Source organism: Calliphora vicina, chromosome 1 (assembly GCF_958450345.1).
Source record: "Calliphora vicina chromosome 1, idCalVici1.1, whole genome shotgun sequence".
NCBI lineage: Eukaryota > Metazoa > Arthropoda > Insecta > Diptera > Calliphoridae > Calliphora > Calliphora vicina.
Genome location: NC_088780.1, coordinates 49345067 through 49362459, shown reverse-complemented (window position 1 = coordinate 49362459; position 17393 = coordinate 49345067). Strand labels below are relative to the sequence as shown.

Here is a 17393-nt window from a genome sequence, read left to right as displayed (position 1 = left end):
TTTTTTTTTTCAACAAAAAATTTTTTTTTTTTAAATTTTTTTTACAAAAAATTAAAAAAATTAATTTTGTTTACCTAAAAATATTTATAATTTAATTTTGAAGTATAATTTGGTGAAGGGTATATAAGATTTGGCACAGCCGAATATAGTTCTCTTGTTATATTTAAATAAGTACGTATTTAAACCTTTTTTCATATAAATTCTATTTATTAAAAAATATTTAGTGGATTCTGTCTGCTAATAGGTCATAATGTCCTAATATATTAGATAGTTTAAACAATTTTTGTTGTGATTCAAATAAAAAAGTTCAAAACTAATAAGACTTTTTGAACTATGTTTGTTTTGTAACATAACACTTTTTTTGGTTTGAATCACAACAATTTGTTTAACTATCATAATATATTAGGACATTATCAGCCCAATTATGAATAAAAAATTCCGCGGGAGTTTGTTCCCCGGGAGTTTTCTCCCATTGAATTTGAATAGGAAAAATGAGAAAAGGGAAAAACTCCCGGGGAATTTTTATTCATAATTGGGCTGTATGACTTAATAGCAGACCGTTTGAATCCAACAATTTAATTTTTCTTCGACTCATGGCAGAATCAACCAGGTACAATTATTAGAAAGTATGTTTTCAATTATAATTTCCCTAAAATGTCAAACAAAAGAAAATGAAAAATATCAAAGTTGTGGCGAACCATCTCCCGGACATTATTGAATCTACAATTCCAAGTCTAGAATTCCCAAAAATCACAAGCATTGGTCTTAGAGAAAATAACAAAGAATTCGAAGAAAACCACTGCAAAAAACGCACCAGGCTATTATTGATATTCGATTCCAACACACCCACCCACATTGTCCTTATGATTATCAAAAACAAGAAATAAATTATTGTATTTTTTATTTTAATACCATTAATAATTATGAATATAACATAAGATTAGAATTTCAACAAAGATTTTTTTGGTAAAATATAAAAAAAGTATAAAGAAGTACATATGTTTTCTAAACATGGTATATTAATGAAAAAATATAAAGATAATTTAAATTATTTAAAAATATTTGAATAAATTGATACATTTATTGAAAATGAATGAAAATTTCTCAGACCAACAGCAGTGTATAAAAAAAAGAGGTAGCCCGAGAAAATATATAATTTATTTTAATACATACTAAACATAAATTTATAATTACAAAATATATTATATCTAGTAAATACAATTATTAAAAGAAATAAAATTAAACAAAAACATAGCGAAAAAGGTGCTTAAGTTCTATAAGAATTATTTTAAAACTAAGTGTGTGTTTTTTGCAACCGATAACAATTGGGTATTGTTTGCTTATGTTTGTGGTTATTGTTTTGTTTATCTTAAATAAAATTATGTAAGCCGAATCGATTTAATCGATCACACGTTCCTTGCAATTAGTAATGCATTCATTTAGCTGCTTGCTAAAAGCTTCAGCCAATTCCACTTTTTTGAAACGAACCGCCAATTTTTCCAATTCACCTTCATTCGATTCTGCATAATTCAAGGTAGCCCAAACAAAACTTTTGGGATTGTTATTCATGTTGTTGAAATGGAAGTCCCCATTGATAGCATGATTTAGAACTAATTTATGGATTTGTTCACGACGCATAACCAATCGATAACTTTGTTTGGCTGGATGCAATAAAAGTTTTAATTCACCAACACCTGAATAAAAAATAAAAGAAAAAGAAAGAAAATATTAAAAATTTACATAATAAATATGTAAAATGCACACTTGCCTCTCTCTTTCCATTCCTTATTGGTGGCATCCCAACGATATAGTGTCGCCCGTTCGCCAAATAATTTTGTTTCCTCCTCTTCTCCAGTGCTGACCACAACTTCATTGGGCAACTCTATGATGGGTTCATAATGAGGATCGTAGTTTTCTTCATTATCATCAGCGCCTCCTTCACTCTTTTGCGATTCATTCACTTTAGTGGCGGATGCATTTCTATCTGAAGAATCCAACTCATTGAGAGGTTTAGCGAAACTTGAAAATGCATTGTGATTTGTTAAACCAATAAAGCCACCAGGGCCAGGTTTTTCACTTGATTTCTGTGTCAAGGTAGTAGTAGTAGTGTTTGAATTGGATTTGGCCAAACTGGCAAAATCAACTGATGCCGTTGAGGTTTTCGATAAATCCGCTAATGTTGGCGCCGATTTGTCACCAGTTTGAGAAGGATTTGATTTTGCTGCTAAACTGGCAAAGTCTAAAGCTGCTGTTGATGTTTTGGATAAATCGGCAAAAGTAGCACCAGCTGCGCCCGATGACGGTGTTAGATTGGCGTCTTTTGCTGCACTACCAAATGCAGGTAGAGCCGGGGAACCTGAACCAAATATTGTATTATTCGAACCAAATCCTGCAAAGCCAGATGTATTCGTAGAGGCACCGAATATGGAATTGCCAGTGCCATTACCGCCACTTTGGGTGGTATTGCCAGAACTACCAAATATCGATTTGGTTGTATCGTTAGCAGTTGTTAAGCCACCACCAAAAGCAGATGGTGAACTTCCAAACACAGCTTTGCCACCAAATATTGAACCAGCAGTTGTTGTACTACTGCCACCAAAGATAGACTTTGTTGCCGTCTTATCGGCTGAAGCAGTTGAGTCATTTGAATTTGTATTGCTGTTGTTGGGTGCAACAGCAGTTCCACCAAATATCGCGGATTTTTGACCAAAAACGGCTTTATTGTCCTTGGCTCCACTGCCAAAAATCGATCCACTACCCATATTAGTTGTAGCAGCTGGTGCTGCTGAGCCAAATAAGAAACCACCTGAGCCCGCTGTACCAAAAGTCTTGGTTTCATCTGCTGGCTTAGTTGTGCTACTAAGAGCTGCCACAAAAGAAAATGTGGTATTTGTTGGCTTTTCAGAAGCTGTTGCTGTTGCTGCGGCTGTTGCTGCTGTGGGTGTAAAAGCTGTTGAGTTGGCACCACCAAATCCAGAGAATATACTATCATTCATTTTTGTAGTTTCGGCCTTTACATTTGCTGGCGATAGAGCACTTTGCTTCAACAATGTACGATTTGCAGTTGACTTCTTTATGGTTAATGCCGGCAACTCCATAATATCCAGTGGGTTTTGGGTATCCTCCTTGTGAACAAACGTTTCAATATTTTTAACATCTGTAAATACAAATTTATCTGGATCACATCCACGACATCCGGAACAAGTTGTGGTGGTCGTAAAGAATTCATGGGGTAATTTTAATTTATCTGCCTTCTTTTTGTCCTCTTCACTTATGCCTAAAGCAGAAGGTGCCGGTGGCTGGGGATTAGTGGGCGTTGTTATCGAAGTATTACCTGAAGACTCAATGACTTCGGCAGTTCCATCAAGTGCCTTGCTAACAGCAGCCATAAATTCTTCGGCCACATCTTTGGTCTTAAAACGTAAAGAGAATTTTTCCAATTCAACAGAACCCTCACTGAAATCATTAACCACAAATAGCCAAGACTTGTCGTCTTTGCGCTTGTACTCAATATCTTGATTGAGCACATGATTTAGACAGATTTTTAAAATTTGTTCACGTCTCATTACTACACGTAATTTTTTGTTTTCCTTGTGACGTAAAATCTTGACATTGCCCAAACCTCTTTCCTTCCATTCGCCTTCAATGAAACGATACAATTTAGCCCGATGTACATACAGAAGTTCTTCGTCTTCTTCACCTGTTTTCACTTCAATCTGTGGGAAATTTGTCATGTAAAATTGAAATAATAAAAATTACGAAAGAAAAAAAAACAGTAATAAATTTCAATGTTTATGTAATTGAAAAAGCAACAAAAAAAAATTGAAAATTGTATTTTTTTCTCTCGCTCTGCAAACCACAACCAGTGGTTCTAGATTCTAGTATGGTTATTTTGACATTCTAGAATCTAGAATGTCAAAATAACTATACGGTTTGATATTACTCTTTTTGACAACTGTCATTTGTTGCATATCTGTAATTTGCTGTCATCCACTATTAATTTCGATCGACAATAATTAAACGCAAGTATGAAATTTATAAAAAAAAAACAAAGTAATTACTCACCTTATCTGGCAATGGTATAACCGGAGTGAAATACGTATTATTCTCTTCCTCTTCGTGATACTCTGCCTCAGCATCATCCTCGGCGCCACCATCAGCATCACCTCCACCACCTAATTTCATAGGACTCTTACCGGTTTTACCAGGACTCTTGGGTTTCAGGGTGAAACTGAATTCTTTTTTATCCAATGAGAAGGCATTTGGTGTCGATTCGCCACCAGCACCGGTCATGTTAGGCGATTCCATAGCTTTAGAGGATAAACTAAAACTAAATGTTGATTTTCCAATAGGTGCACTGGCCGTTGTAGTTGGTGCTGCGTTTAATGTTGTGGATGTGGCGGAGGGTGGTGTAAATGTAAATGATTTAGCACTATCTGTAGCAACGACGGGAGCAGCACCAAAACCGAAACTGAATTTTTGTGAGGGATTTGAGAGTGCTAATATATTTGTATTGGCGTCTTTCTTGGGAACGGTGTCGTCTTTGGGAGCTTCACAAGCGGTGCAATAAAGCACATCGGATGTATTGGATAAATAACACGCCTGACATGACCAAGAGCCAACTTTGGGTTTAAAAGCATCACCAAACCCACCTGATGCGGGTGCTTTGACGGGGACACTGGCCTCATTCGGTTTTGGTGTAGCACTAGCTGCAGCAACTGGAGAACCAAAGCCGAAACTGAATTTTTGAGAAGGATTAGATAAAGCAAGAATATTGGTGTTGGCATCTTTTTTGGGCACAGTGTCATCTTTAGGAGCATCACATGCCTTGCAGTAAATAGCATCACCGGTGTTAGATAAATAACAACCTTGACATGTCCAAGAACCGGCTTTGGGTTTGAAACTATCACCAAATCCACCGGGAGCCGAAGCACTAGTCTCATTAGGTTTTGTGACAGCTGGCGCTGTTGTAGGTGTAGCAAATCCAAATATTGGCTTACTAGGAACAGCTGAGGTTTGTCCTGCTGCTGGAGAAGCAGCCCCAAAACCAAAATTAAACTTAGTTGTACTGTTGGTGGACAAAATATTGGCATTGGCTTCCTTTTTGGGCACAGTGTTATCTTTAGGATTATCACAGGCTACGCAATACAATTGGTCAGAAGCATTTGAAGTATAGCAGGCTTCACAAGACCAAGAACCAGCTTTTGGTTTGAAAGCTTCACCAAAACCTTTAGCCGGTTTAGTGTCAGCTGATTCCGCCTTCTTTTCATTCGCCTTAGAGTTGGCCTCTTCACCATCACTGTTCATACGGGATTGGGCTGTCTGTACGGTTTCCAAGAATTTGGCACAAGTTTCGGGCAGTTTAAAACGTACCGTCAACATTTCAGTAATCAACTCATTTTCAGAAAAGTCCTGACCTGCCCAAGACAAAGCGGTTTTCGAATTTTTGGCATATTTGAATGAGGTGTCCTTGTAAATGCGTTGATTGCAGCACAATTTGTGTATCTGTTCTCTGCGCATGACCAATCGTACCTTATTGATATCGTCTTTGTCTTGCAACAGTTTAATGTTGCCCAGACCACGTTCCTTCCATTCGCCAGCTTCCTTATCGAAACGCAAGAGTTTGGCACGATGTTCAAATAATACCAATTCGTTCTCTTCTCCAGTATTCACTTCCACCAAATCTGGTAGAGGAATGACAGGATTAAATTGAGCAGTGGGTACATACTCTTCTTCGTTATCAGAAGCCGTAGATTTGTTTAAGTTACTGGCATTGGCTGTTTCATTTACGGTGGTGGGTATAACAGCAGCTGGAGTTGCCAAACTGGGTGTATTGGTGAAGGGCGAGGTGGACAAGTTGCTAAAGATACTAGCGAAAGGTGAAGCGGTATTGGTGGTTGTTTTAGCAACACTTGTAGCAGGAGTAACACTTGCCGGTGTTGTTGGCTTACCAAATGTAAAGTTAGCAAATGGAGAAGCAGTTGCTGTTGTAGTAGTTACTGGTTTGTTTATTGTGTCATTGGCTGTGGGAGCTTTTGTTGACAAATTCAAGCCGCTAAATAAAGATTTTGATGTTGGTGTTGTTGCTGAAGCTGTAGTGGCCGGTGCTGGAGTTATAGGTTGTCCAAATACGGGTTTTCCTTGTGCTGCAAAACCTGTCTCGCTCTTTGGTGCTGGTGTGCTGGTAACAAAATTGGTTACGCTCGACTTGGCCAGCGAAAAGGGAGTCGTGATATTCGATGTTGTTGAAGAGGAAACTTTGGGCTTTTCTTCTTTTTTAGTTACGCCAATAGCTGGCTTTTCTTCAGCTTCTTGTTGAGCCTTCTTAAAAGCTTCTTGGAATTGCTTAGCTGTTTCGGGCAACTTGAAACGCACAAAGAATTTCTCCAGTTGCAGAGATTCATCCGCAAAATCGTTGGCGGCCCATATGAAGCCCTTGGTCTCATTCTTGGGTACAGTCAAAATTAATTCAGGTGTAATTACATGATTGGCACATATTTTATGGGTCTGATCACGTCTCATCAAAATACGAGAACTTCCTTCCTTATTTTTGAGTATCTTCATATCGCCAATACCACGTTCCTTCCACTCCTTATCCAAATGACGGAATAGTTTAGCTCTGTGGCAAAACATCACTTCTTCTTCCTCCTCACCGGTGCGCACTTCTATTTCATCGGGCAGGGGAATAATGGGTTTAAAGTCGGGACGTGGATCGTACTCAAGGTCTTCTGCGCCAGATCTATTAAAATCGCTACCAAAACTTTCTGAAGTCTTATTAAGGGTTTCGTTGCCTTGAGGAGTGCTGTTCGCTTGGGCAGCAGCTGCTGCAATCTGAGGTTTGAAGCTAAATGTGGAAGTAGCAATAGTCACTCCAAATGCATTTGCAGTAGAACTAGAGGTGGTTGTTACTGCTTTACTGGCCAAAGGAGCAATTTCCTGCTGTGGTGGCGGTTGGCTCACCAAACTGGGTTTGATATGATGAGAGGGTATGGTAACACTTAAAGGTGTTTGCTGCTGAGATTGTAAGGGAATGGTATTGGGATTGGGCAAAGGATCAGAGCTGGTTATAACCACATTGGCTGGGGGACCCTTTTCGACGGGTTGGCTATTTAAAGATTTATGGAATTGCATAGTAGTGGTGGGTGTTATATTAATAGGGGTGGTATTTGCAGCAGGCATAGGCAAGCTCATGGATGTGGTATGGGTTAAGGGTGTGGTTGAGTAGGTGGGCATGGTTGGTGGTGGTGCTCCTATGTTGCTGATATTGGGAGTGATTGACACCGGCGGTTGCTGCAACAAATTGTACAAGTTGCTGTGTCTGTTGGCTTCCACAGCCATAGCTGTAGGAGGCTGGATAGGTGGTGGTAAGAGCGGTGTCGAAACAGCTGATATATTGCAGTTAAGACCTGCCTGTGGTACTGGTACAGTGGGGTCCAAATACGGCAATGATGGTAAGGGACCACCTCGTTGGTTCATGGGAGGCGCTCCTGGTTGTGGTGTCATTATATAGGGATTGGGTTGATTAGGATGGCCATAAAAGTTCATAGGATAATTGTGTGGATTAGGAGGAAACATGGGACTGTTATAGGCAGCAGCCTGCAAACGTTGTTGGGCCATAAAAGGTGAGTTAGACATCATGTTTGGTCCATTTGCTACACTACCAGCATTTGGAGCGTATTGATTGGCAGTTGACTGCTGTTGTTGCTGATACAACTGCTGCTGCAATGTGTCCTCGATTAGATACAAGTCATCCAAAACATTCGATGCATCATCCCTGGAGGGGGGATTGGAAGAAATTCTTATTTTCTTCATGGCATCTTCAACATTTGAGATTTTGTCTTTCAAGCTAGAAATTTCCTTGGTAACATTACGCAATTCCGGCTTCAGAGTCTCCATAATCTCATCTTTAAGCAGGGTCAAAGTGTTGGCCATTTGTTTCACCAGATTTTCCATTTCGAGGTTGTGAGTAGACATTATGGCATTGGCATTAGACATTGTTTCACGTCTAGCACGTGTCGAATTCATGACTGAGGTTGGCGGTAAAATCGAGTTATCGGCATAAAAATCCTCTTCAGCATCTTCATATGTGCTAGAGTTATTGTGTCCTGTATTGGGGCTGAAAATAGTGTTGGAATCGTTCAAATAACGAGCCGAAGCCTGCTGTAGCCTTTTGATTTCACTGTGTATGACCGAGTTTAGGGGATGATTGGGGTCAGCATGAGCACTGCTTTTGAGTAGAGCCAAAGTTTGATTGAGACAGTCGCTGGCGCGATCTAAATACATGCGCTTAGTTTTCTTGGGAGTCTTGCTGGCTTCATCCAGTTTGCGATAAGCCTCTGCCTGCAAATAGGTGGCAAATGGTAGTTGTATGCCCGAAAGTTCTTCTATCAAGTCCTCGTATTCCGATTTTTTGAAATAGCGTGTGGCCAAATATGAAACGGCATCTTCAGCCGCAGATGCTAAATCGCGTTCGGCAGCCGAAGTTTGGCCTTTAGCATATTTGAAATATTTACGGAAGGGCTCTAATACCCCTTTGCAATGCATTTTCATCATATTCAAACCATATTTGTAGATTGATTCGGCTCTAGCTTCCAGGAATGACTTTTCGATGGGCTTTACAATGTCTTGAGCACGTGCCACAAACAATTGTCCCAATTTAAATACAATGGCCATATCTAATTTTGGGCCATTAATGCCTCTAACAGCTTCAATGCCATACTGCAAATTGGCCCTTAATTCTGCCAAATCATTGCCATTGCTAAGATTTTTGTACACCATATAGGCAGCCTGCCACCACTGAGCTTGTTCTTCCGAACATAACAGGTTTTGTATATTAACAAATGGCAAAATTTTAGGTTTGCCTGACGCAGTACTGTTGCCAGATTGATAATTATCGAAGGCTTCTCTATCCACCTCTAAAGCTCTCTTGGCCTGTAAAGTGGCTGCGTAAAGGAAACTGTCTACATCCAATTGGTTTAAGGATTCGGCTCCACAGAATGACAAATTTTGTGTAGAGAAGTTCAAACCACTAAAATATTTGGCTTTTACATAAGCCAAGTTGTCATTACCCAGACACAAGTAGACCATGTGTTGCAACGACTGAGGTCTCAGATACTGGGCAGAGTCTTCATAACGTTCCACATCAGCATATGTTGGCAATTCGTAGAGGGGTTCGCTCAACTTTGAACTTTTAGAAAAAAGTGAAGATTGTTCCTTAACCTTTTGGTCACTGTTACAGAAGAGTAATGCAAAAATGTTACGCCTCCATTGACGGTCACTGCAGGTTTGGCGCACTTGTGCTAAAAGTTCTTCATTAGTATGCCACAGGCTGGACGACTGAGAACCCAGCAAATTATTAATGTTGTGAGCATTTTCCTTGTCTACTGTGGGATCATCATTGATGCAGGAAAGTAAAGTTCTGCCCACCTTTAAGAAAAAGAACAAAATTATAAAAAATCAAATGTTAGATGTTATAACAACATTTTCTATAAAAAATTTTATGTATAACAGTATTTTCTGTAGAAAATTGTATGTATAACAATACATTTTTTGTATTGTTGTTGTAGAAAATTATGTATTTTGAACATGGATAAATAGATGTTTGTATTACCTGAGCACAACGAAATGATCCCTCCCTTTGCCATATAGCTATCAGTTGTTTACTTTGTTCATCGCAGTGCTTCATCCAGGGTTCTTTGTTGTCTGGTGCATCGATTTGATAGGCCAACAATAACAGAGGCAGCACAGCGCGAGTAGTTTCCTTCCATTTGTTTTTATTTTGTAATAATTCACGTTTAAATATTAAAGAAGTGGCATGTAACAGCAACTGACCACGATAATGTTCGAGGAACAATTCAACTAGTTCCTTTTGAGCACAGAATTTATCCGACAACTGAGAAATCTTAAATAGATATTGATCCAAGTTGAAGAGCAAATTTGCTGTTTCAGTAACACCACCACCAACAATGGAGGTGCCGGTAGTCAAGGAGAATGATATATGAACCTGACGTTCCAAACAAATGGCCAACAAAAGCCAAAAGTCCCAGTCTTTCTTTGTATTTGGCATTTGTTCGTATTTATTCAATACCAGCCAAACAACATTGTACCATTCGCTACTTGTCACAAACTCATCCTTGTGACCCATCTCCAATTTATGCACATACTTGAAGGCATCTAATATTTGATTCTTTTCCACGTAATTACGCACCAGTCTAACTCTCAATTGTACATCATTTGGCCGGGCCGAGATTTCTTTTTGTATCAACTCTTCCACTTGATTAGTGCCCAGGTTATCTTTGTTCATGAGCTTCAAACGCAATGAGAACACCGCCTCATGTTGCACCTTTTCCGATTCGGCCAATTCACACCAATATTTCGCTTTGTTGCTATTCAAGTTTTTATCCTCCAACAGTAATTGACAAACTTCGGCCAAAACGTCCGATTGTTTGGGATTCAACTGTAAGGAACGTTGAAAAGATTGTAAAGCTTTGTCAGGTTTTTTAAGGCGTTGATAACACTGGCCGAGTAACTTGTGAGCCTGATCATTGTCTTCTTTGACGCTCAAATAAGAACAAAGGTATTGCTCGGCTGTAGCGAACTCGTTGACTTTAAAGTAAAGTTTTGCAATGGTGAAACTGCGTAAGTGGCGCTAAAAGAAAAAAATAATTTTGTGAATGTTATGGTTGATATATTTTTTTTTTTGGTAAAAAAAAGCTATCCTTTTCCTAGAAATATAGTTTAAATATAATGAAAATATGTGACGGTTATGGAGCCATCCACCAAAATATGTAAAATGCGCCTTAATACGTCAAGAAGCATTATTTTGGAAGTTGAGCATGCTACATTTAAAATTAGGAATTGTTAGGCATAAAGCAGGCATTTATCAATTGTATCAGACATGATTTGTTTTATTTCTGTTTGGCAAAACGGAGTCTCATCTCTATGTATAATTCTCTATGGACGAGACAGTTCGTTGTGTCAAACAATAATAAAACAAATCATGCCTGACACAACAACAAAATACATTGTGCCACATCTATTTTGTTGTTGCAAGAGTTAGGTTTTTGACACTATGGTACCCTATGGTCTCGTCTCTATATAAATTCTCTATGTTAATGGTCATGTATAATTAAAACAACCACTTTTTTTAAATAAAATAACAACATTTTAAAATTCCATCATATGAATAGGTACTTCATTTATAAAGGAAAAATGTGTTTTTTTTTAATTGAAGCTTTATTGTATAGAAACGTAAAATCGAGGAAATCAACAAACAACAAAAATGCAGCAAAGAGGAAAAAATGCCGGCACACGAGTCGCATGAAACAAATGACGTTTGCGAACGAACCCCATACAGACGCTAAACATAACCTCAAACTTTTCTAAAAATTAGTTTTATTTTCTATTTTTATACTAAAACAATACAAAACCTGACCAAATATAATTAAACAATAAACAACAGCATCATGCAAACTAATTAAATACTATATACATATTTAGAAAATAAAACCAAAACACAATTGAAAAAAAAAATCAATAAAAAAAATCACTAGCAGACGCAAATGACGGCAATGCTAGATATTTGTATTTTAAAACAAACTCAATTATTCATTATATTATATAAAATAAATACATTCAATGCGACATGCAACGCTAACATGCCCATCCTTAGTGCATTTTGCATTTAGTTAGCAAATCGAATGTTGAACATTTAATGGCTTACCTCTGTCTCCGTGCGAATTTTGGACAATGCGGTGCGTACATGAGCGTCAACTTCTTTTTTGGTCTTGTACATGTTGAATTTGTTGTCAATTTAATGAAAATATTAAATGATATTCCAATATCCGTAGCTTGTTCTAGACTAGAGAATTTCCACAAAAATATCCTCCAATTTCTAGACGCTTTTCAACGTTTTCTGTACTTGTAATGTGCTTTTTTCTCCTTATTTTCTTTATGCAATATACGATAGTTGTGAAATTAACATCTGTGTAGATGTTTATTTGCTAAACATTTGTATTATTTTTGTTGAATATTATAATGTTGGTATTCACTGAGGTATTTATCAGATATTTGTAGCGTGATTTATTTAATAATACTTAGCACAATGTATTTTTTTGACAATTTCTTTTTTGGTAAATCACTTCACTTCGGTTTTGCACAAGAATTTTTCGCACAATGCTCGTTCGCGCCGCTTCGTTGTTTGGTTCAGGGTTGCTGTTAGTAATGGCAATTTAGTGATTTTCTCACTAAATCTAGCGATTTTGAAATCAATTTAGCGGACAAAAAAGTTTATGTAGCGGAAATTCTAGCGTATTTTGTTTGCAAATAATAATCAATTCAGACCAAGCCAAATTATTTTAATTTCGGTGAAATTAATTTCAAATTACAATGAACATCTCTGGCTTAGTGGAAATACTCAATTTTTTTGCAACCATGCACAAAGCAATAATACATAAAAAATTTAAACAAGTACAAATGAATTTCAGCTGAATTATGTCAATAAGTGAATAAATTAATAATTAAAAAAAAAAATTTAGTCAATATTTTTGAATAGTCAACTTGTTTTAGTCGAATTTTTTATATTTTAATGTAAATAATATCCCACATATTCATAATCAATTTTTAAATTTATAAAAGCTTCATATAAAATTCGCTTTATGAACCTTTTTGATTGTTCGACTTTTTTCTGGAACTCTACTATGTTCAGCATAAAAACTTGAATGTTTGCTAGAAATGTGGTTTACATTTGGGGGCGTCCATATAGACCCCTTTCACACTAGGAAATTTAGTTACGCAAGTCTCTTGCCCAATAACAAAACAGCATGTAAAATTTTCTTCTCCTTAACCCGACATTACCTCTGGCAACTACAAACACAAGAGACTTGCGCAACTAAATTGCCTAGTGTGAAAGGGGTCATATAGGAGTTAACTCAGTGATTTCTAGTTAAATTTAAAAAATTTAATAAAATTAGCTATTTTCTGGAGATTTTTATCACACATTAGGGTTTTTTGGAAAAGAGTTACCATCATTGGTTGCTTGTTGTGCTACAAAAACATATAACATGTCTGTGTTTAAGAGTTGCATTTTGCAATTGTGTAGATACGACCATAAACACAGTTGAGTATGTTTGGCTTCTACTTATAATTGGCCGTTATATTTGAACTTAAATAATGCATTGTAAACGTTTTTATTTTTGACGTTAATAAATAGAGATTTTATTACATATTCATTGAGTTTGTAAAACTAAAATTTATATCAAAATATTAATAGGATTGCATATATTAGGAACAATTTGATCCACATATATTCCGAGCTAAATTGTTTTGTTTAGATAAGTTAATTAAAAAAGAGTTAAGCCCAAAAAACAGCAAAATCTACTATTTTTTTAATATTTAAATTGGAAATCGTTTATTTTTGGATCCATAATATATATTGACCTCAAATATTTTGTATATTATTGCTAATTTAGTTGTCTAACTAACAAAAAATATTCGAGTCCATTCGGTCCAAAAGTACGACCCATATTTTTAAAAAAGCGGACCAAGGTATGGCAATATTTTCAAATTTCAATTTTGAAATGCCTATAACTCGGAAATTATAAGAGATAAATAGCACACGCAAGCATGTTTTTCAAGACCTAGAGGGCTTTCCAAAAATATAAAAATCTTTGAACCCATATTTTTAAAAAAGCGGACCAAGGTATGGCAAAATTTTCAAATTTCAATTTTGAAATGCCTATAACTCGGAAATTATAAGAGATAAATAGCACACGCAAGCATGTTTTTCAAGACCTAGAGGGCTTTCCAAAAATATAAAAATCTTTGAAATCGGATAGGAAAAAAAGCCGTGATTCGCATTCTCTTTCTGCAGCTCTAGACGTAGATGCCATTCGTGATTTCCCTGAAGACGTGATTCGCGTTCTCTTTCTATTTTCGCAGAAAAAAATTTGACATTTAAGACCTTTTTGATCGCTTAGTGGGATGGGATATCTATCAAAATAAATATATTGTAACTAGAGATGCTAATCGGGACTGATTTTTGAAAATCCCGGGGTTCGGGATTTGGTAAAAAATTTTCCGGAAATCTAAAATCCCGAAAATTTGTTACGAAACTCTTTGTTCATCTAAGTGAGTTTTGATGCCGCCTCGACCAGCTCACTTTCTTGGCGTGGGAACCCAACCCGCATCTACATCACCTCGAGATCGTCACAACAAAAAATAAAATAAACAAATAAAAACAAATCCTATCACTAATACCTAAACATTAAATAAAACTTACACTTAAATTTTTAATCAAAATGTCTTTTCTTACTATATATATCAAAAATTAAATATCAAAATTTGTCCCTTTCTTCTTTTAAAATTAAATTACAACCATTTATGTTTGAATCGAACGGTCTTTGAACCTATTTGTTAAATTTGACAATTTGCTTAAATATTTCAAATATCTTGAAAACTTTTCCGTTTAAATTCTTTTCTTTTTTAAAAATCACTTGTCTTCTCAGACAGTGAAAATATCTACACAATATATATTTGGTAATCTAATCCCTAAAGGAGCTCCCTGAAGGATGTATATCGAGGCTCTATATTTACTAACTTTGAGTTCTTTTCCGGGTTATACTATGGAACTTCTTTAGTTAGATCCCTTTACAAACAAATCATAACAAACATAAAACAAATTTCTTAATAACTATAAACTAAACCTACTTAAATAAATCCTATATCTTAACCTACCCTAGCTTGTACCACCCTAATGCCTTTTTACTATAAAAATATGTTTTTGGGATATTTTATTGGAATTTATTTTTATCTGTTGGGTTCTGGTCTTCGTTTTCGGTTCTGATCTAGGCTTCACAATTGTGGAATGCAATATTTCCACAAGTAGGTGGCGTATTTTCTTTGTGCATTCACAGGGCTACCAATATATTAAATACTTTTCTTTCCACAATATTACCTTATGTTTCTTCTTTTAGAATTTTAAATATTTAAATGCAACTGTTTAATGACCTCAATGATGAATTTATTGGACTCTTAGTAGCCTTTATCATGTCGCTGCGTGGCTGTCCAATCACCTGGCACAAATCTAATTTTAATAACAGAAAATTTATTCCTTAAAATAAATTGTTTTTCATATCTCTATCAGTTTATTACTCACATGATTTGCTTGTGTCCGTTGATTTTAATTATAAATTTTAAGGATAGCTTAGCAGACTATATGTCCTTTTAATAAAAAAAAATCACTGGTCACTATTTAAATTTTGTATTTTATAATATTTTTTTTCCATTGGCTTATTATTAGTATTATTAGTAGCTGCTACTTGTGAACTGTGAACTTAATCATGTTCATGTTTGCAATTTACCTATACTTTTCTTTTAAAATTTCACATAAGAAAAGTAACTGAAATATATACAAACAAATACTATTAAAAAAAAATAAAGAGTAATGGACCCTGGGTCATTGTACTTTTAGCCATAGCCTTAAAAAGTTGCCATTCTTTAAGAGAGGAATATACTCAATTTAAATTGTTCACTATTCTCTTCCTATTATTGTCAGTATTTTGGTAACCCTAATTTCAAAGCAATATTAATAATATTGGGATCACACTGTCAATGTCCATGTTCCACATTTTGACAGATATCAACAATGACAAACATTGAACAATCATAATAAACAAAACAAAATAAACAAATTTACAGGCTAAATAATTCTTAGCTGCTAACGCAGTTAAATAATAAAAAAAAAACAAACAAATAAAATGAACAAACGATAAAACATTCTGGACAAAACAAAACTACAACATTTATACAGGAAATTACAAATAAACATTCTTGGCCACATGGATAGGTAAGTATCCAGTCTGGGGTTTCTTACTACCTCAACAAGTGTGAAAGGGATCTTTGGGAAATATGATTTATAATCAATACATTCATTTTTCGGGTTGCTTTGATATTTAAGGCCCAATCACATACAATAGCTTCTAAACTCTGGAGGTTTCTTACTACCTCAACATATGATCTGAAAAGAAAGAAAAAAACATGTTAATAAATTATCAACAAACAATTGGAACAATACATATTTACCCAATTCCATGTCCAATATACCTGAAAATAGAATAAAGAGAAATATTAAAACAATTTGTAGTAATACTTACCATCGGCCATTGAAATGTACTCTATGTGTGCGTAAACAACAGCTGTTTGATTATTACTCGTATAAAAGCAGTGTTTAGTAAGCATAGTAGTGGCAACACATATAGTGGAAAATATATACAGGGTTGCAGTTTTCATTCAAAAATAACTAATTTTGAAAATCAAAATTTTAAAATACTTAATTATGAATGAAATTTTGTATGCTACTAAAATTACTGAACGCCTGGTATTGTAGGGGGAGGATGTAGGGCAGGAACATAATTTTATTTAAACAAATAAATACCGCGAAAAGTTATGTTATTTGTGTTACACATAAATAATTCTTTTTATATTGTATTTTTTTTTAAGGTAAACATAATACGTTACTATTCGCGGGAAAGGCAGTTAAGGCCTACAACCATACAAACCTATAGGGGACATATATGACATAAAGGAAAAATATGTAAGCGGGAAAATTTTGCAAATCAATTAATAAGAAAATGCTCATATATATAGAAAATAAATAAGAATCGGCGGGAAATAAGCCTGGCAAAAATCTTGACAGTATATAAGATGTCAATGGTATAAAAGGAGTAGTAAGTAGAAAGACAAGTTAGAATGTATAGAAAAGTGCCAAAGAAAAGTTCTAGTGTAACCAAAGAATATTTAAACCATAAACAACAACTAAATAGGCAACTGAGAGCCAAAAACCTAAGTCTGTTGTCAGAAACCTAATTCATGAGAATCATAGCTGTAACTTGTGAATAAAATACAAAATATAAATATTTTTTATATTATTTTAGTTTTTGTTTCCAATTATAAATATTTATTTTCCAAATTATTTATTAGTTAAATAAAGTATTTGTCCAATTTATTAATAATAGTTACAGTTAAATTTATGCATATTTATATCTTTTAAAACCAAATAAATTATAAATAAAATCATTTTATATTAGTTTAATTAAATTATATTAATATTCTTTTAGAAAATATTAAAAATTTATATATTCAAATAAAATAAAGTTGAATAAAATTTAAATTTATTTCATTTAGATACAAACAAAATCAACTAATTTATTTAGTATATTTATTCAAACAAAATACTAAAAACTAAAATTATTCAAACAAAAAATTATTGAATAGAAATAATTCTAATAAAACTTTAGAAATATTTTTATTTCTCACAAATTTGAAACAAATAAATTTATTTTTCCAAAAATTACTGAATACAAATAATTATAATAAATGTTAAAGAATATTTTTAT

General features: G+C 34.9%; 1 protein-coding gene across 1 annotated transcript; it reads right to left on the bottom strand.

Annotated features, from left to right (window-relative positions):
- Nucleotides 1-884: 884 nt before the first annotated feature.
- On the bottom strand, nt 885-12208 carry Nup358 (Nucleoporin 358kD). Its single transcript, XM_065511700.1, has 5 exons — nt 11723-12208; nt 9611-10648; nt 4066-9426; nt 1769-3716; nt 885-1694 (listed from the first exon to the last, which is right to left on the bottom strand). The coding sequence occupies exons 1-5, from the start codon at nt 11792-11794 to the stop codon at nt 1399-1401; spliced, it is 8715 nt and encodes a 2904-aa protein (XP_065367772.1). The 5' UTR covers nt 11795-12208; the 3' UTR covers nt 885-1398.
- Between the last annotated feature and the right edge of the window lie 5185 nt (nt 12209-17393).

Coding starts and splice junctions, on each gene's coding strand:
- Nup358 (XM_065511700.1), bottom strand. CDS start 11,794: ATGTACAAGACCAAAAAAGAAGTTGACGCTCATGTACGCACCGCATTG. Junction 10,649..11,722: donor AAATTCGCACGGAGACAGAG/GTAAGCCATTAA, acceptor TTTTTCTTTTAG/CGCCACTTACGCAGTTTCAC. Junction 9,427..9,610: donor GATCATTTCGTTGTGCTCAG/GTAATACAAACA, acceptor TTTTTCTTAAAG/GTGGGCAGAACTTTACTTTC.